The sequence below is a fragment of the Garra rufa genome, chromosome 10 (genome assembly GCF_049309525.1).
Source record: "Garra rufa chromosome 10, GarRuf1.0, whole genome shotgun sequence".
Classification (NCBI taxonomy): Eukaryota; Metazoa; Chordata; class Actinopteri; order Cypriniformes; family Cyprinidae; genus Garra; species Garra rufa.
In genome coordinates, this window is record NC_133370.1 from 13,341,637 (window position 1) to 13,363,405 (window position 21,769).

The following is a 21,769-nucleotide window of genomic DNA, read 5'->3' on the forward strand; positions in this document are numbered from 1 at the left end:
CGTTATTGGGTTATCATCAGAGAGTGAATCCGTGAGTGAATGTATTCAAATTCTGAATGAATTATAGTCTAGAAAGTGCGCAATAGGCGCTCCCTTTACAATCACTGGAAAGCTATCACTCATCCTAGAGTAGTTCATTGCAATCTCATAAAGTTATTAAAGAGTAATAAAATAACCTTTACACTGCACAATTAATCTCTTATTTATATAATGCCAACACTTTGTTTTAATAAGAGAGTTCGCGAAAGTGTAGAAATCAGCAAAACTGAAACCGGCACTTTGGTTGGTGAGTGGATTGTAACATAGCCTCCTCTGATTGGCCACAGTGATAATCAAATCAATATACATGTCTGTGATTGGCTATTGCTGAACGCTGTAAAACACGCGCTTCTCCACACGCATATGACAGTGGATGGAAGTCCCGAACCGCAAATTGAAAGGGTTTTTGTGATGGTGTTTTTTTTCGCGGATCTAAAAGTTAACAGGCAGCGGTCCTGCCTATCCATACAGCATGTGGACATGTTAAAAACTAGGCACACTGAGGTATTGGCTGGCCTGCTATATATTTTTATGTCTGACGAGAAGAATAAGACCGGTACAGTTCTTCAAAGTGCATAAAAGGATTCAGTGTGTTTTAGTTTTGTCATCTTAATTAGGTAGTTATTTAATTTATACATATTTAGTGTAGGCCTATTTATATTATTCTTTTTTTTTCATTCAGATTTTCTCTGTTCTCAGAACCGCTGGTGATGCGTGATAATTGAAGTATATGTCAATACAGTTTTTGTTGTAGCTCTGTATGCTGCTGTTTGCACGTTAAAATAAAACATTTGCTTGTATTTTTAATGTATCATCACAGATACTCGTGCATTCTATTTTTATTTTAAACTAATTTATTATTCTAATTTTATCAGTTAACGGTTAATGTTCGGATAACGAGCAGCGGTTGTCGGTCAGGAAAATTATCCGAAATGAGCATCCCTATAAACAACGCATGCACATTGTGCTGCTGACATAGAACACGCATGCGCTGAGCCTTGTTTACGCTCAGAGGAAAGCACGCGCATGGTTGTGATACTCTCCACAATGGTGGCAGATGGGATGAGGAGAAGAATTGTTCAATAAAGTTGTTGTTTTTGTTTTCTTTGTGCGCAAAAAGTATTTTCGTAGCTTGCACGGTTGAACTATGATGTCACATGGACTTTTTTAACGCTGTCTTTCTGGGCCTTGAACTTGGTAGCTGCATTGCTGTCTATGGAGGATCGGAAAGCTCTCAGATTTCATTAAAAATATTTTAATATGTGTTCTGAAGATGAACGAAGGTCTTACGGGTTGAGGGACATGAGGGTGCCGTTCCGTTTTTTGCAATTAAAGGGATAGTTCACCCAAAAATGAAAATTTGATGTTTATCTGCTTACCCCCAGGGCATCCAAGATGTAGGTTACTTTGTTTCTTCAGTAGAACACAAACAAAGATTTTTAACTTAAACCGGTGCAGTCTGTCAGCCAAATAATGGCAGTGGATGGGCACCAAACCTTTAAAAGTAACAAAAAACATGCACAGACAAATCCAAATGACACCCTGCTGCTCGTGACGATACATTGATGTCCTAAGACATGAAACGATAATTTTTTTGCGACAAACTGAACAGTATTTATATCATTTTTTTACCATTGATACACAGCCACTGTCCTGAGCACGAGCTCATCATCTGGCACGTTACCTGTGTACGCGCTCTGGCGTAGTATACGCAAACGCCGTAAGAGGAAATCGGTAAAAAGTCAACAGTCCTGGATGAGTTCGCACAAGCAAACGTAATCTTTTAGCTTCAAATCGGTTTGAACAATCAGGATAAGCGCAAGTAATTACCGTTTTGAATAGCCGCTATACCCACAATATCTGTTCACTGTGTAAACAATGAGTGTCGTATACATGTGACAGATCGCTTCCGGAGTTTGCGTATACTACTGCTGGATGATGAGCTTGTGCTTAGGAGAGATGGATGTGGTTATGTATCAAAGGTAAAAAATGATATAAATACTGATTGTTTCGTGTCTTAGGACATCAATGTATCGTCACGAGTCGCAGGGTGTAATTAAGATTTGTCTGTGCATGTTTTTTTGTTACTTTTAAAGGTTTGGTGCCACTGCCATTATATGGCTGACAGACTGCACCGGTTTGAGTTAAATATGTTTGTTTGTGTTCGACTGAAGAAACAAAGTAACCTACATCTTGGATGCCCTGGGGGAAAGCAGATAAACATAAAATTTTAATTTTTCATCCCTTTAAGATCATTGCACACTGAGTCAGAAATTTTCGTATGCGTTTTTGTTTTTCGTCTGTGTCATCCTTTCTGATCAAAATGCTTTCTATGGATGTGAAAACGCAGGAAATCGAATCTGATCCGTACCTTTTTATGATGGACGAATGTTTCAAAGACAGTGTGTAAACGTGATTGACACAACATGAGGTTGTATTAATTTTTTAACATGCACAAGTTTCGGACGAAAATTTCGGACTCTGTGTGCAATGACCTTTACACTTGATGTCATTAAATGCGTCCTCTTAGAATGAGGCTTGTGGTTTCGTACAACCTTGCTTTTCAATCTGCTGAGATGTGCTACCCATGTTGTACTAGTAAACATGACAGTTTAAACTTCTGGTAGGTCACCCTCAGCAGGTAGGTCAGATTTTCATAAACTTAATAGTGGCCCAGAGAGAGACGGAATGGGGTGGCGAAATACCACTTTAAAGGTGAAGTGCCCACTTCACCTTTAAGGTGATATTTTACCACCCTATTCTGTCATCAATTACTCAGCCTCTTGTCATTTCAAACCTGTATGACTTTCATTCTTCCTTGGAACACAAAATGTTCTGACTGCAATGACAATGCCTGCGAATTAAAGCTTTCAACCTTCAAAACAACACAAAAGCACCGTAGAAGCATCATATAAAGTTTTTTTTTTTGCTATATTCCAAGTCTTCTAAGGCTGTATGATACTAATTTAACAGTATGTGATCAAAATGCTGAAATTTAAAGGTGCCATAGAATGGAAAACTGTGTTTACCTTGGCATAGTTAAATAATAACATTTCAGTACATGGACAAGACATACCATGAGTCTCAAACACCATCGTTTCCTCCTCCTTAAATAAATCTAGTGTTTGCAAAAGACCACCGAAAAATAGGTCAATTCCAACATAACACCGACTGTTACGCAATAGTCCCGGGATAGTTAATAATTACGCCCCCAACATTTGCATCGCCCAATCATCGGTAACGTCAGCACATCAGTAAAACAAGGCAAGCCACTGAAGGGACATGGTTAGCTTAATGCTAGCGCTAGCCTGTTACATTGCAGTACAAAAGATTTCACTTACCACATAAACAGAGAGATGACGGCGCTGATGATGGTGAATGATTTAGGCCACGATCACACCGAACGCGTCTTTTAGTTCTAAAAACGCGAGGCGCACAGCACTGCCTTTTTTTGGTGACTTTTAAAAAAAGGCAGTGTGCTGCCGTTGTTTTATGTTGCTAGGCAACGACCAAAACAGCTGTCCTGTCAGTCAAATCAAAGGATTATAGTGCCAGCGCTCTAAATCTTTGGTTTTTGCTGTTAATTAAACTGTCATATTAGCAGAAACCCTAAAAAATACAGCTCCGGGTTACCCACGACAGACACCAAAAGTTTCTTCACCAAAAGACTTTTTAAGCAACGGTAAACTTTCGTCACCACAACAGAAGGCCCGCCTCTCCATTCATTCGATTGGACGATGGAAAAAACGCGAATGACGTCGGGCGTTTTTCCGCTCAGAGTTGCTTTTTTTTCAACTTCAGTCGCTCAGAGCGCTTCTGCAAAAACGCAAGGCGCAGCAGGCGGCGAAAACGCGAGGCGCCTGGGGCGCATAAGTGGGGCGCATAAGCAGCGCGCAGAACGCTCACTGCCAACAGAAAACCATTCAAAAAAGGCGCCTCTCACTGCAAAAACGCGTTCGGTGTGATCGCGGCCTTACAGATCCCGAGTATCACTGACAGGCAGCTGAACTTGTGTTGTAAGTAAGCACTCCCTCTGTATTATAACTTTACACAGAGCACATGTGATCACAGTAATGAGACTAAAATGTCGGCGATTCAAAACGGCAGATTCAACAAACCACATATTAAAAGCGGCTAGAGCTCCTAATTAAATATGAATGTGCCAGCTATCCATAGGGACCATGTGACGTCACTGTGCTTTATCGCCGCCATTTTTGTGTCCGCGCTACCTATTTCAGTCTATGGTCACAGCAGCCACAACTACCAGAGGAAGATCAACAAAACTCCCAGAATGTTCAGAACAAGGATACAATATGCCCGGGATCTGTTATTCTGTTAGCTGTAACAACAATCATCAGAAAAAAACCTAACTACAGTTTTATTCGATCTCAGCAGTGCTTGAAGTGGGTCGGTATGCATGCAGTATAGCCTTTAGTGTACCGGTGTCATTCACGCAGGTGCTTTTCACAGCAAGGGTGTTTTTTTCGGCACAACAAGAGTAGTGGAATAATAATTAATTATTGAATAAGATTGTGAATCAGTACATTATAACCAAAATAATGCCTTAAAATGAAAAGAAGCATTTTTTTGCGATTACATCATTTTGAACCGATCAACTCGTGAGTCCAAAGATTTAGTAAACAAGAAAGCAATCGAACAGCAAGTTCAAAACAGTGCTAATGCAGAGAATAGTGACTTACAGTACATCCAGATGCCGTAAATTATTTGTTTCAGTGTGTATTTGGCTTAAGAGCAAGATTATGTTTTAGATTATGCAGTGTTTAGTGAATTATGAAAATTAAATAATAAACGCTAAACTATTGTACTACATAGCGTTCGTCATTGCAACGCCTGCAGTAAAGTATATACATGTAAAAAGGTTCTCAAAAATAATCATATTTGTTTTGCTAAAACTATTTATGTACAATTACTCTAAAAATTATTTGTCATACAAAAATGGCACACAAGTTACACACAAACCATCGTCCCGAGTAAATGGTACCATTGTGAATTGTGACTGGCTGCACAAGTGGTGTAATAAACTAAACTAAAATTTTATTGTAGCCATATAGCTTGAATGAATACAAATGCATATGTTAAATAAAGAAATCTCTTGCTTTTGGTGCTTGAATTTGTGCTTCAATAATGAGATCCAGGTTTAGGAATACACAAGACGTGAAAGACGTCTTCCCTCAGGTATATTTTATGTTTTCTTGGCTTGCTGGATGTTGGGCTTATGCTCAATAATCACATTTTTTTTTTGCATTCGCCAAAACTAATTTGCCGAAATCTAAGCGCGGACTGTAAGGGAATTAGTGCCGTCAGCACGAGTCCCGTTCGCTGTGAAGTAGTGACCAGGATTCTTCAAGGTCTTAAAGCCTTCATCGAGCGACTACGTTCACAATAATTTACACTTTTTGTCCTAAACATACAATCAAGTCAAATACACAGTGTGGGAAGTAGTAGTAAAAAGTAATTTCTTATTTCAATTTATTATTAAATCTCATTTAGATGCGCTGTGTCTGTTGTCATATCGGACACAAATATGGCGGCGAGCATAGCGGAAGTGACGTCTTTGGTACCCATGAATAGAGATGAACAGCTCTGTGAAACAACCAATCAGAGCAGAGCTCATTAATATTCATGAAGCTTCCAAATAAGGCAATAACAGAGCATTTCATTCTAGGGACAAATCCTAGGGTTGTAAATGGACCTGTAAAACCATTTCTGGAGATTTTTTTTGCCCTTTCCTATGCCATATACCTTCTGTTGTGTTGTCTATGTAGATATCAGAGAACAATTTAAAATATTCTCTCAATGCATTCTATGGCACCTTTAAGTAACTTATTGACATCTTACTCTTAAGGGGAGCTGTTAACCGTTGCAACTGTTGATTGAAACATCTAAAATTTTTGCTCATTAGCCTAATTCCACCTGCATGTAAACATCTTAACATGTTTTATTGGCGCGTTTATGTACATTTTTAGGACTATGTGATAGGGAAGCCTCCTGCAGCTGCAGGAGAAGTGGTAACGTTACAGTTAAAATGCTGCATCTGTAGAAACTGCATGAGAGGAGAATATAGATCTGTGCATCTGAGTGTTTCCTGCTGACATATTGCAGTATTCTGAGGCTTTATGTAACATCACAACTTGCATAATAAATTAAATACTCAGATCCATGAATGATTTGACGTCAATAACAATTATTTCCATCTGTTGATCACACAATCAACAATAAGTTTAGAAAACTTATATATGATATAGCGCATGAGTCATGCTATATTGTAATGCTTTAATTGTGATTTTAAAGCTTGACAGCCCCAGTCCCACCCACTTTCATTATACTGAATAGAGCGGCCAGGATATTTTTCAAAACTAAATTTTCTGTGTTTTACAAAAGTAAAATACAGGTTGGGAACTCCATGATGGTGAGTAAATAATGGCAAAATTAATCTGTTAAGACTAGATTCACCATCTCTAGGAGTCATTTTGAGTGAACTATTAGTAAGCCCTTCACCCCTATTTCTGCTTTCATAAACACCTCTATACTTGTACTACAAACAGAGCCGTTCTGTGTTGTCCAGCCCAAGGCAGTTTGAAGCCTAAAACAAGATTTGTTAGCTCGACTTGTCTTTGTTTGGCACCGTTGCAATACTTGTGTTTGCAATCTGACGTTCATATGAGATGTAGTGTTATGTTTTGAAAATGTCTTTTGCTGCTTGATTCAGTAATTGTACTCTCAACTCTCTAAGTCATTTTAGTAAGAAAGACTTTGGCCATGAACTGTGTTATAGTGTACAGAGACTCTGTGAAAGTAAACAAAGTTTATACTCTGGTTTCTATGACCAGTGTAGCAGATGGACTGTTTAGTGTGAAGCAGGTCTGTTTGGCTGCAAAGCTGCTTTTCATTTATCTTCGGAATAAATGATTTGTATTTAGGCAGTTTTTTGTGTTCCCTGTTATATTGTCCAGACCAGGTTTTTCCAACCCTTTTTTTCAGCTGAACCTCTTTGACCTAAAATATTTACTTGAAGTATCCCCTGAGATTTTAAGTTTATATTTTCAAATTTTCATTTAAATCAACATGCGGTTTTATTTACTACACACATACTGAAGGGTGTGTGATATATGAATGAAGACATGAACATAATCTCTAGAACTGCTTCTGTTTCTTGTGAGAAGAACCAAAACTACCATCACATCATATACAAACAGAAACTTAAAGGTCTTCACAGCAACCCGTCAAAATATAAGTTCAGTTTAACTTGAAGAAATTGTGAGAGAAATATGTTACTTAATGTAATGATAGTACTACTAACAATAAAAATAAATAAATAATAAAAACATTATTTTTAAAGAATGTTTACTTGGAAAAAAAGATTTACCAGAAAAATGTAGATACACAACAGTATTTCTAGGGAAATAAAATCAATTATTTAGAGATGCTTTTGATTATTACAATTTAATGTAACCATTCAATTGGGAATCCAGAAACTGAATGGAAAACACCGACTAAATTTGATAGAAAAAAATATTTCATAGGCCCTTAAAATGAATTTTTTGTTAAACTTTTAATAAATTGAGGTTAAGTTGTGAAAGTTTCATGATTTCAATTAATTAGACATGCTTTTTTATTAATGCAAATTTAATTTAACCATTAAAACACAGTCTAGAAAAATTAAAACGGAAAAACAGAATCCAGAATAATTAAAATATGGAAAACATGGAATTTGGAAAAAGAAAAACAGATTTCATGTTCATGGTTCTCTGATGTCAGTTGTAAAATTATTTGTTAATTAAAATGTAATATTTTATTTAATAACAAGCATTAAATTGACTTGAAAACCCTGTTTCAGACTTAAGGTTCTCAGACATTCAAGTCTACATTTACAAAGCTAATGGCAAGAATTATTATTTATTTATTAGTTATTTATTTATTTATTTATTTTTATTTATTTATTTATTTATTTATTTTATTTTATTTCCAAAAATAAATATTTTGTGTTGTATAAGTAAATGGGTTTTCTGAGTATGCATTTTTCATATTTAGCCTCATAATGTTTATTAAGTGAACAACTAGATGCATAACTTTTAATACTTCATGTGTGTGTATGTTTATTAGTGGGTTGTCATGGGAAGTTACTCTTTCCACAACTGCAGCTGTCCAAAAGCCTGTCATGATGCTATTTTTATCCATTCTTTCTCTCTCTCTTTTTCTCTTGCTCACATGTATACACATATACAGCTTACTGCCTCAAAGATATCAGCCTTTTCTCTTTTATTATTAGAATTATTAATGGGAGTTTTATAAGAATTGATGTAATCATAAATATTGTTGTTTTATATAAGGAATGTTATACACTCGGTCTCCGAAGAATTCGGTTCTCTCCTAATTTCCATGCTTTTGCATTCATCTAGAGCTCCAGGCTGTCTTAGAGCAGAGTGTGTGTGTTTGTGTAAGACGTGACCTACATACAGTTTTATTATGCTGTTTATGATGCTGTTGGCATTAGATTGGTTGGTTAAGCTCTCACCTGCTAGTCTTACATCTTTAAACAGGAAACCTGCAGAACATCAGCCAGATAGGCCTACTGAAGTTCAGAACGGTCATCTTCAGGCCAATAGAAATATCATGCTTTTATGTGAATTAATGGATTCCTCAAATGGATGGGTTTGGGGATCATTTAGATTTTAAATGAGTAGAAAAATAAACATAATAGCCCTTTATCACAATGATATGATTGCAGAGAGTCATCATGCATAATTTCATGTTGTATTGCTGATGCTTTTTAGAGTGATTAAATCATCTTTTTCCAGTTACACTCAAATTAATTGTTTAGTTACACAAACCAGAGTTCTTCAGTTGTCATTTAATTTCTAAAGTGATAGAAGTCTAATCTGCACAGTATTAATAATCAACCATCATCAGCTTCAGTTTCAGCTCAGATGACTCTTACACCTTCAGTGAAGGTCTGAACAGTGTAGCATGAATGACTATTATACTGATGTTATCATGCCTTCTTGTCTTGATTATTGCTGCATGCCAGTAAGCTGAAATCTCCAATGAAACAACAGGTCAGAAACTGACTGTGGGTCTATACCAGATTTTACAAATGTGTCTAAGGTCCTTCTGTTGGGTAGAACCCCATCTAGCTTCCCAAACAAGTAAGATGTTGAATATAACCTGGATTACGCAACATGCTGGAAGCGTTCCTTGAGGCAAAATGAAAATCCATGTCAAGTGTGATGTTTGTGCATGAAGTTTGTGCTTTGGCTGTCCTAGTAGTGTTGATGGGAGTTCAAGAGAGAAGTAGTGGTAGTTCTTTTTGAATCAACCCTCTACGCACTCCTTGACAATAGAATTGCCATTGGGTAGTAGGCCTACATTTTTTACTTGATTACAAGCTTATGTTTGAAAATGGCACAGCTTTCAGTTAACATTAACAGCAGTCAAGCATTATAAAATATTATAACAAGGATTAATCTGGGATTAATGAGCTGCTGGGTTCATGAATATTAATTACGTTGTCTGTGTTTGCTCAAACTGATTTGCTGAAATCAAAACAGGGACGATAATAGGTGAGCGTCAGCCAATGAGAGTGCCGTTTGCGTATTAGTTCTGCATACTACTAGAGAAACTAGTTTTTTTTATATTCTGTTTATTGAGATGTATCATAGGCCCTATGATATAACAATGTACATATAACAATTTAATACAACAATGTTGTTCTTAAAAGTTGAAGAATTTCAAGTTAACTCTGCATGGTATATCAAATGTTTTTGAACAGTAAGATTTTTGATGTTTTTTTTGAAGACGTAAAGTTTTAAAATAGTTTTACTATTTAAAAAAACTGCTTTCTATTTGAATATATTTTAAAATGTAATGTATTCCTGATTTCAAAGCAGATTTTTTTCATCATTACTCCAGTCACATGATCATTTAGAAATCATTCTAATATTCTGATTTGCTGCTTAAAAAAAACATTTTATTATTATTAATATTATTTTGTTGAAAACAGCTCAGTAGAATTTTTTCAGGTTTCTTTGATGAATAGAAAGATCCAAAGATCAGCATTTAGCTCAAATAGAAATCTTTTGTAACATTATAAATACCTTTATCATCACTTTTGATCGATTTAAAGCATCCTTGCTAGATAAAAGTATTCATTTCTATCACCCCCCCCCTCCCCCCAAAAAAAAATCTTGAAAAAATTTATTCAACTGTTTTAAATATTGATAATAATAATAATAATAAATGTTTCTTGAACATCAAATCAGCATATTAGAGAGATTTCTGAAGGATCATGTGACACTGAAAACTGGAGTAATGATGCTGAAAATGTAGCTTTGATCACAGGAATAAATTACATTTTAAAATATATTCAAATAGAAAGCAGTTATTTTAAATAGTAAAAATATTTCACAATATTACTGCTTTTGCTGTATATTGGATCAAATAAATGCTGGTTTGGTGAGCAGAAGTCATTTTATAAACATTATAAATCATACTGTTCAAAAACTTTTGACTGGTACTGTATGTAAGACTCTCTCGCTCTCTCTGTCACTTTCTTTGCGTGTGTGTGTGTGAGAAACAGTGCTCTCAGCAAAGCGACAGCAAGTCGTGCACCTTCACACTAGAGTTTACGGTATGTCAAATACAGGTATGCTGCGCATCCATTGAGATGAACTGAAAAATAGCACAGACCGCTTGACGGAGAGTGAAACTCTGAAGCGCTCAGTCAGAATGTTCGGCGAGTGAAAATATATTTTTGCTAAACTTATACTTAGCCTTCAACTTACACACCCGGCGAGTAAAATCTAAGAATTTATTAGCCAATGGCTAATGTTAGACATCAATTAGTCGCCCAGAGTGTAGATTCAGTCGCTTATGCGAGTGATTTACTCAGAGTTTTAGAAGAGATGTCAAAAAACACACTGAGCTCAGATTTATCAAAAAATCTTAAATCAAGTTTCCATTAAAAAAATTGTAAAATAATATTATGATTAAAATAACTGTTTTCTATTTGAATATATTTTAAAATGTAATTTATTCCTGTGATGCAAAGCTGAATTTTCAGCATCATTACTCCAGTGTCACATGATCCTTCAGGAATCATTCTAATTTGCTAATTTGTTGCTCAAGCAACATTCATTATTATTATTAATGCACCAATTTATCTTTTGAAACATTAGAAACGTCTTTACTGTCTTTTGATCAACTTAATGCATCCTTGCTGAATAAGTGTGAATTTCTTTAAAAAAAGACTTCAAACTTTTATCAGTCATTTCTCTTTATGACTTTTTAGGAATTTTATGCAAAACTTTATGGGCCAGTTTTAGTGATTCAGTGTCATTTAGAAGCTCTTCTCGCATTCACCTTTATTGTTTTGAGCTTTGAGTTTTAGTGCATTTCAAAAACCTGTTTTTTTTGCACAACAAAAATGCACTCCCTGCTCCTTTGAGCTCTGTTTAACAAGGTGTTTTCTCTCACAGATCTGGCTGAATTCACACAGCATTCTCTGTGAACCCGAGCATGTAAATCCCACAGGGTCAACTGTTTCTGAGAAACCTTGCATCAACAATCCTCCCACGCTCATTTGCTCAGATCACATGCCATAACGTGCCAATTCTAATGATCCGATTGCGATGATATCTGCATGCTTTCTAAATAGGGTTCACAGCCACATTTTTGGCTGTTTATTTTGACAAGCAGCCATATCCAAAAAGTGGCCAGCCACTGAGGTTGCGTAGGCTCTCATTGACATTCATATGCTATCTTGGGTTTGATTTGATTACATGTGTGCGTGTGCTCAGGTTTCAGTAGAAGCATATGTTATCTTGTCTTTGAATGTGAACGTATGTTATGTAAAGCTCAGTGCAGATTGACCTAGTAACCCAGTTAATGGCGTGACGTTTTCTGGTTTTCCCCTCCAGGTCTGTGCATGTGTGTACAATCAAGTCTTCTTTTTATGTTGAATGCAGAAATATATTAAAAGTTCAGGGGTTTTTTTTTTCTCTCCCTCTGTTGTTTGTAATGGATGTGGAGTCTCGTGGGAAAAGGGCCTCCATGTCTTCATTTCCTGCGGGTCTCTGAGGGGGCCACCACGCCTATGTTGCCATGGATATCAGTTGTGATATTATTTTTGGATGCAGGCATGCAGCATGTTTAGACTTGTGTTTGTTTACTAGAATTTGTCAGCCGCACTAGTTCAACACTGAATCATTTGGGAAAAGATTTGGGAAAAATGTAAAATATTAATTTGAGAGGCATCCAGCTTCTGTAAGTAATTGTTTTCCACAGTGTATTCTGTGTGAATGTGTGTGTTTCTGTCTTTTTGTGCCGGTTATTTTCCGAGATTACATTATAATGCAGTGTTATTCAGTTTTTGATGAGATTGCTATCTGACTTTTTATTTACACTTGGTCATCTAAATATGTAATTGCGATGAATTTATTTTTAATTAATTAATTGAAGCTCTACGTTTGCTGTGCTTCTTTGGATTGCTGCACAATTTGACCCAAAAATGTTGTGATTTATATACTACTACTACTACTACTACTACTAATAACAATAATAATAATGTTGTTATTATTATTGTTATTTTTATTAAACATATAAGATATATTACAAAAATTATGTTACTTGTAATATTTTACTGTAAAATTAAAGTCTAGTATTCAATACAAATATAATAATAATAATTATTAAACATAAATAAGATATATTACTAATTATATTACTTGTAATATTTCACTGTAAAATGAATATCCAGTATTCAACAAAAACATAATAATAATAATAATAATAATAATAATAATAATTATTATTATTATTATTATATTACTTGTAATATTTCACTGTCACTTTTATTTTTATTATTTAATATTGTTAGTTAATATTAATATTATTAAATAAGATATATTACTAATTATATTACTTGTAATATTTCACTGTAAAATTAAAGATAAAATTATTATTATTGTTGTTATTTAATATTGTTATTGTAAGATATTAACAAGATGTATTACTAATTATATTACTTGTAATATTTCACTGTAAAATGAAAGATAAAAATATAATAATAATTATTATTATTATTATTTAATATTGTTAATATTAATATTATTACACATATGAATAAGATATATTACTAATCATATTACTTGTAATATTTCACTGTAAAATGAAAGATAAAAATATAATAATAATTATTATTATTTAATATAGTTATTGTTAATATTAATATTATTAAATATGTATATATAAGATATATTACTAGTTATATTACTTGTAATATTGTTAATATTTATATTATAAATGTATAAATAAGATGCATTACAAGTAATATTTCACTGTAAAATGGAAGTCCAGTATTCAATAAAAATGTAATAATAATAATTTTATTTGACATCTGTAAAATTGTAAAAAAAAAAAAAAAAAATTTCAAAATTTTTTTTTTTGGTTTTCAAAAATATTAAAACATCAAGCTGTGGCTTCTAATCACACTAAGCTATATTGTGATTTAATTTTTATTTTCATTAATGATGCAGCCCTTCACAATATATTTGTGCAATATGCTGATATGACAGCATTTACTTCTGTGAATTCTGATGCTAATTATTGCAAGGCAGTAAAATTTTCTTTTGAACACCCTCTTTAGCCTAAATGTTAGTTGCTCTATCCATGTGTCTCATCCATAAATGCTCCATGTGTCGATTGCGGTCACATAGTTCTACATACATGGCCTGAGTCATGTCTTTTATGTGTTTAAAAAACATCATCTGAAGTGGTTTGAGTAACTGGATGACTATCCTCCTTGAATGCGTCTTGGAGACTGAAGAACTGCAGTGCTTGATGAAAAGCTTTGTTTTATAACTTTGTTTTATTTGTTTTCAGGTGATATCACCCAGAAGGGCTACGAGAAGAAAAGATCCAAACTTTTACAAGCTTACCTACCTCACACACCAGGTAACACGCATGCCATACTTTACTAAGCAGGATACCGTTTTTATTGTGTTAAGATTACATTTGAAACTCCCAAAGGGGCAGAGCGTCGCATCCCTGTCACACCATCTTCATCGTCTTCCTCATCCTCTCGCTATCAACGCCGACGGTCCACTGGCACAAGGGATGAACGTTACCGCTCAGGTGAGATAAAGGGCACAGATTTACACAGAAACGCACAGTCTGACTTCCAGAAGACATTATACAAGCTCTACAAGCAAACAGTTCAATAGCAGCGCAGCGGTCATATTCAGAAAGTGATGTTTTTTTTTTTTGAAGTTTTCGCTTTTTGTTTATTTCTAAATTTGATTATGGAAACCGCTTTCATTGAGTTCTTGTTTTTTTGTTTATAACATGTGATATGCTTAAACAATATCACATGAGCAAGAGTTTTTTAAATTTTATTTAACAGTTCAATAAACCATATTATATGTTCCCTATTTCCCAAACAAAGCCACAGCAAAACACAGCAGTGTTTTGTTACTGAATGAATCTATGTTTTTAAACAAAATGGTGAAATGAATGATTCAATTACTCACTCATAAAGGCAGTCACTTGTTTCATTCCTGAATGAATCAGATGATTAAACAAATTGGTTAAATGAATGACCCACAGACTTGGCACCACATACAGTTTTTTTCATCATTTCATATTTTTGTTATTTAATTAAAAACATTGATCTCATAACACTATTTATGCAACTTGCATCTACATATAGACCAATTCAGTGTTTGCAAACAGTGATGATTATCGGGTGGCAGAAAATGTCAATTTTCAAGTAGTGGTCTATGGAAGCCATGCCATTGAGGTATCTTCAGAACATGCATTTGGCTTAGATGTAACAAACCACTGAATTATTAAATCCTAAATAAATCTCTGAACGGGCTTGAAAAAGATCAACTCCACTGAACTTCAGTCCACACACACATACACAAACATAAGAAGCTTTTTGCGCTCTTTATGTATGTATAAACTCTGACTCTTTCTCTCAGATGTTCACTCAGAAGCTGTTCAGGCTGCGCTGGAGCGACACAGTGAAAGAAAGATGGCTGTGCTGTTGCCATCCAAGCGGCAGTCGCTCATCGGTCAAACCTCCATGGACACGTACACACCTCCAGGTGTGTGTATGTGCATGTGTTTGTGAGCAAGAGCCAGTGAGTAAGAGTTTGTTTGTCTATGTGTGTGTGACTGTTCTCTCTGTGTCTCTGCAGACTCGTCCTCCGGCTCTGACGCTGAGGGGTCTCTGGGGAGGGCGGGGGGAGTCAGCGTGGACTCCTGGATCAGTAGAGCTCTCCATGGCTCACCTTCAACATCTTCGTCATCATCGTCGCACAGCAACAGCTCTGTCAGCGCAGCCCGACTCGCAGAAACCAACATGCACTCATACGGCGGTAAGAGCATGTAAATACTCACATGGCAGCAAACAAATATGGATAATTATCAGTCATGTTATAAATTAGTGTTTGGGTCACTGTCAAGCAAATTCGATTTTGCTTTCACAAATATCTGGCGCATATTGAATATTACTGTATCTGTAGGAAAGACAAGCCTCTTACGCTTAATTCACTTATACAGTTAAGATCAAAAGTTTACATCCCCTTTCAGAATCTGCAAAATGGTAATTATTTTACCAAAATAAGAGGGATCATACAAAATGCCTGTTGTTGTTTATTTAGTACTGACCTGAATGAGATATTTCACATAAAAGATATTTACATATAGTCCACAATAGAAAATAATAGTTGCATTTATAAAAATGACCCTGTTCAAAAGTTTACATCCCCTTGATTCTTAATACTGTTCTTACCTGAATGATCCACAGCTGCATTTTTTGTTTAATGATATTTGTTGATGAGTCGCTTGTTTGTCCTGAACAGTTAAACTGCCTGCTGTTCTTCAGAAAAATCCGTCAGATCCCACAAATTCTTTGGTTTTCCGGCATTTTTGTGCATTTAAACCTTTTCCAACAATGACTGTATAATTTTGAGATCCACCTTTTCATACTGAGGACAACTAAGGGACTCATATGCAACTATTACAGAACGTTCAAATGCTCACTGATGCTCCAGAGAGGAAAATAACGCATTAAGAGCTTTTTGAATTTAAAGATCAGGGTAAATTTAACTTATTTTGTTTTCTGGGAAACATGTAACTATCTTCTGTAGCCTCTGAAGGGCAGTACTAAATGTAAAAATATGATATTTAGGCAAAATAATAAAAATATACACATCTTCATTTTGTTCAAAAGTTTTCACCCCCAGCTCTTAATGAATGTTTTTTCCTTCTGGAGCTTTAGTGAGCATTTGAACCTTCTGTAATAGTTGTATATCAGTCTCAGTGTGAAAAGATGGATCTAAAAATCAAATAGTCATTGTTGGAAAGGGTTCAAAAACACAAAAATGCTAAAAAACAAACAAAAAAAAAAACAGAATTTGTGGATCCTGAAGTATTTTTCTGAAGAACAGCAGGCAGTTTAACTGTTTAGGACAAACAAGGGACATCACTAAACAAAAAAAAAAACACAGCTGTGGATCTATTTACAGTAGGTAACAAGACTTTTGAACAGGGTCATTTTTATAATTTTTCTCTTATGGACTATTAACATATTTTATGTAAAATATCTTATTCAGGTCAGTACTAAATAAACAATAACATGCATTTTGTATGATTCCTCTCATTTTGGTAAAATAATGAACATTTTGCAGATTCTGAAAGTGGGATGTAAACTTTTGACCTCAACTGTATGAAACAAGACTTTGCATCTGATCTGGGCCTCTTTTAAACTTAACTCAGCCAATCAGTTCTATTTGCCCCACCAATTTCAGCCAGTTAGCTTCTAATGTTTAACTTATTCCATCAAATGAGCTTCTCATGCTTGACTCAAACCAGCCTATCAGCTTATTGCATAGTAAAAGAGTTATTTACTGCTATTATGACTGCTACAAGTAAATTTTTCACTTTCAATTTCTCCCCCCAGTTGGTCCGATGTCTCATCTGTCTCTGAAAAGGTGGGGCTTAAGAGAAATGGGTGTTTCTGCTGAGAATGGAATAGTTGGCAGGCACTCCACTGACTACCAATCAGATCGCCCTTGGTCGTCTTTGGATTCTGAGGGTCAGTATTTCATGATTCTTTGGGCTGACATAAAAGGGATAGTTCATCCCAAAAACGCAAATCCTGTCATCATCTACTCACACTTATGTTGTTCCAAAAATGTATGACTTTCTTTCTTTTGTGTGGTACATTTTTTTGTTTGTCCATGCAATGGAAGTCAATAGGCTTCAGTGTTGTTTGGTTCCTGGTGTTCTTCAGAACATCTTAATTTGTGTTCCACAGAAGAAAGAAAGTCATACAGGTTTCACAAGGGTTCATTTTACTGTGTGCGCATTTGCATCTGGATCCACTTGTGTGTTTTATCAACATATTATATATCAGTGTCAGTAATGGCATTTGCTTCTAGTTAAAAGGTTTACCTTCACAGCATTGTTTGATATGTATACACTTTAAATTTATCTGCTAAATTTATGTGCTTTTGCATCTAATTTCTAATAACTGATTCTGAGTCGTGACATTTATTGTGGTGAATGGTTTGTGTTTCTATACTGATGAGTTAACCTGTTTGTTTGTGTATTGCAGACAGTCTGTCGGCCCCTCCTGACATCACCAGCTACATGCCAGACCCCGCCCCCATCTCTGTTCATCGCCCACAGGTCGCTATGATAACCAGGCCCCCGCCCAAATATGGCAATGCTGAGCTGATGGAGACAGGAGATGGTGAGTGTGTGTGTGCAGAGGTCTGTTTTTAATCTGTATCTACACATTTGGCTATCTGCTATGTTTGAAAACTTTATTCATATTAAAATTATTAATTGAGTTCATTTAAAATGACAAAAACAAATACTGTTTAATCCAAATTTGTATTTTTTATGTAATTGCATGTATGTGTGTAGGTGTGCCTGTCAGTAGCCGCGTGTCGGCGAAGATCCAGCAGCTAGTTAACACACTGAAGCGACCCAAGCGGAGACCCCTGAGAGAATTCTTTGTGGAGGATTTTGAAGAACTTCTGGAAGGTTAAAATTTTTCCCCTCTCTTTGTGCCTCCTTGTTTTTATTTCGAAGATGAATATACACTGCTGTTCAAAAGTTTGGGATAAGTACGATTTTTAATGTTTTTTAAAGAAGTCTCTTATGCTCATTAAAGTTCCATTTATTTGATCAAATATACACAAAAAAGTAATATTATGAAATATTACTGCAATTTAAAATAGCAGTTTTCTATTTTAATGTGCTAAATATAATTTATTTCTGTGATGCAAAGCTAAATTTTCATTAGTCATTACTCCAGACTTTTCTAACAGTGTAAGTCTTTACTATCATATCTTATCAGTTTAACACAGTCTTGCTGAATAAAAGTATTAATTTCTTAATAAATCAGCATATTAGAATGATTTCTGAAGGATCTGAAGACTGGAGTAATGATGCTGAAAATTCAGCTTTAAATCACAGGAATAAATTCTATTTTAAAGTATATTAAAATAGGAAACCTCTATTTCAAACTGCAGTAATATGTAACAATATTAGTTTTTTCTGTATTTTATATCAAATTAATGCAGCCTTGATGAGCAGAAAAGACTTTAAAAAAATAAAAAACATTAAAAATCTTATGGATCCCAAACTTTTGGATGGCAATGTAACTGTAAAAGTCAATGAAACATATCCTGCGTGAGTTCACTGAAATACTTCTTACACTTTCACAGTTGGCAGGTCAAAGGTCTTGAAATTCATTACTCTTAGATTAAACGCTCCACACCCTTCACAGAAGTTAATTTGATCTAGCTATTTTTGCAGAGATCGAGGTGAAGTGCTTAAAGGGATAGTTCAACCAAAAATCTAAATCCTGTCTTCATTTATTCACCCTTGTGTTGTCTTTTTTGACATCTTTGATGCCATGAGGGTGAGTAAATGAGTAAAAATGTACTTTAAGTTAAACTATTTCTTAAAATTCACGCAATATGAATCCTGATAATATAGAACATGGGTCTCATCAACATGCAAATGCTTTACTAACCTTTTCTTGACGTTTGCCATGTGCAGTTCAGCAGCCTGATCCTTCTCTGCCACGCCCAGAGGGGGCGGAGTCAATCACCATACAAGGAGAAGAACTAGATGGACCCAAAAACTGCCCCGCCTCCCTGGAAGCAGCCCTTCTGCGCTGGGGAGCCATTGCACCTAAAGCCCCCTGTCTGACCACTACGCACAGCAATGCCAAACAACCCTACACACTTACATATGGTACACTCATATACATATATATCCATAGCCATTAATTGGATTTTATTGTCTTTGGTGGTGGGTGCAAGTTTATATCTCTTTGCTTATGTATTTGTAGGTAAGCTCTGGTCCAAGAGTGTGAAGTTGGCCTATAACCTTCTCCACAAACTGGGTTCCAGACAAGAGCCAATCATTCACCCTGGAGACAGGGTAAGAGAGTTGATAAATCTAAAATTTCAATTGTTTAAAAGTTTGGGGAGTATAATTTTTATTTTTTATATTTTTGTAAATGATACTTTTATTCAGCAGGGATGCCTTAAATTGATCAAAAGTGACAGTAGACATGTTTATGATGTTACAAAAGATTTCTATTTCAAATAATTGTGGTTCTTTTGAATGGTCTATTTATCAAATAATCCTAAATAAATCGATTCCACAAAAATGATAAGCAACACAACTGTTTTCACCATTGATAATAATAAGAAATGTTTCATGAGCACCAAGGATCATGAAACATTATGATTAAATAAATACATTCTTTTACAAATAAATGAAAAAAAAAATCTTACAGACCCCACAGTATACACTTCCAATATAAAAACAGAAAGCAGATATATACACACACTATACAGACATATATTCAAAAACTGATGAAGAATGAAGACTATATGTGACCCTGGACCACAAAACCAGTCTTAAGTCGCTGGGGTATATTTTTAGCAATAGCCAAAAATACATAGCATGGGTCAAAATTTTAGATTTTTCTTTTATGCCAAAAATCATTAAGAAATTAAGTAAAGTTCATGTTCCATGAAGATTTTTTGTAAAATTCCTACTGTAAACATATCAAAATGTAATTTTTGATTTGTAATATGCATTGTTAAGAACCTAATTTGGACAACTTTAAAGGTGGTTTTCTCAGTCTTTTTGATTTTTTTTGCATCCTCAGATTTCTGATTTCAAATAGATGTATCTCGGCCAAATATTGTACCATACATCAATAGAAAGCTTATTTATTGAGCTTTCATATGATGTATAAATCTCAGTTTTGTCAAATTTAACCTTATGACTGGTTTTGTGGTCCAGGGTCACATATGTGTATGTGTTACTGTAGGTAGCATTGGTTTACCCCAACAATGACCCAGCAGCGTTCATGGTGGCATTTTATGGCTGTCTTCTGGCTGAAGTTGTTCCTGTCCCGATTGAAGTACCACTTACAAAGAAGGTAACTGCTGTATATCAGCTTAGACAGGACTGCACATACTTGGAAGACTGAATAATCAGTCATAATTAAAAGAATAGTTCACCAAAATAACTTGTCTGGTTTTACAAACAATTCTACAAGAACAAATTTGCCTGAGGTGTGCCCTCTTGCTTTCTCCCCTCAAAGGATGCTGGAAGTCAACAAATTGGTTTCCTGTTGGGTAGCTGTGGAGTTGCCGTGGCGTTAACAAGTGATGCATGTCATAAAGGTCTTCCCAAGAGTGCTAGTGGTGATGTCATGCAGTTTAAAGGTGAGAGACGTCACAAGTGTTTGTTAAAACCACCTGCACATGAGTCTTCATAAAGGAACATTGTTATGTGCTAAACATATATGTGTGGTTTATTCAGTTTATATGTTTGTGTTGTTTATGTGTGTGTGTGTGTGTCTGTGTGTGTTCAGGCTGGCCAAAGTTGTTCTGGGTGCTGACTGACTCCAAACATTTATCTAAACCCCCAAGAGAGTGGTTTCCTCTCATTAAAGATGCTAACAATGACACAGCGTACATAGAGGTAACACACCGTGTGATTGTGTTTTAAATTCATTTGATTTGTCTTGAATATATCATCATTTATTTTATGATAATATTAATTAATGATGATTTTTTAAATAATACACTGCCATTTTTTTAAGACTTGTATAGCTTAATATAATGTAAATAATATTGTATTTTGGACTATGGACATAATTTTGATTATGTGAAATGGTTGCACTCAGTGAGCAACTGGCACTACCTGTTGCTTTTTTTACCCTAACACAACTAGGAAAATAAAATACTGATACAATGACCACAGATATTGAAAGAGCTTACAGGTGGCAATGGATATAAGCGTAGGCTTAAACCAAATCCTGTACCATCGATTTTTCCCGCAAGGAGTCTAATTGTCCCTGGATATCGATGAAATCCGCACTGGGTAACTCCTTTATTGGCCACAGTGTCATGACAAATGTTGGCATGTTTACATACTGCCAGGATGGCATCTAGCTTTTCTTGTCTCTGCCGTTTGTAAGCTCTTTCAATAGCTGTGGTCTACTTAAAGCCTCAAAGGCATCAGGGCTAAAGTGGAGAGAACAAATACGTGGGTCTTTAGGAAGTTTTGTCTTCCCATTCTTTTCTCCTCTTCTTCTTGCCAGGAAAGCAGTGAAGACTTACATCGCTTCTCTTGTTGCCCTATGACTGAAAATTACAACTAA

At 35.2% G+C, this 21,769-nt stretch overlaps 1 protein-coding gene across 2 annotated transcripts in view; it reads left to right on the forward strand.

Moving 5' to 3' along the window:
* dip2cb (disco-interacting protein 2 homolog Cb) overlaps positions 1-21,769 on the forward strand; it is a 55,973-nt gene that overhangs the window by 5,211 nt on the left and 28,993 nt on the right. For both annotated transcript variants that reach the window (XM_073848126.1, XM_073848125.1), the window contains exons 2-13: positions 13,939-14,010; positions 14,086-14,190; positions 15,039-15,164; positions 15,258-15,437; positions 17,024-17,158; positions 17,681-17,818; positions 17,995-18,114; positions 19,138-19,335; positions 19,433-19,524; positions 20,429-20,539; positions 20,705-20,828; positions 20,978-21,087. In XM_073848126.1, the coding sequence (XP_073704227.1) occupies positions 13,939-14,010; positions 14,086-14,190; positions 15,039-15,164; positions 15,258-15,437; positions 17,024-17,158; positions 17,681-17,818; positions 17,995-18,114; positions 19,138-19,335; positions 19,433-19,524; positions 20,429-20,539; positions 20,705-20,828; positions 20,978-21,087 (1,511 nt within the window). The remainder of the gene's footprint in view (positions 1-13,938; positions 14,011-14,085; positions 14,191-15,038; positions 15,165-15,257; positions 15,438-17,023; positions 17,159-17,680; positions 17,819-17,994; positions 18,115-19,137; positions 19,336-19,432; positions 19,525-20,428; positions 20,540-20,704; positions 20,829-20,977; positions 21,088-21,769) is intronic.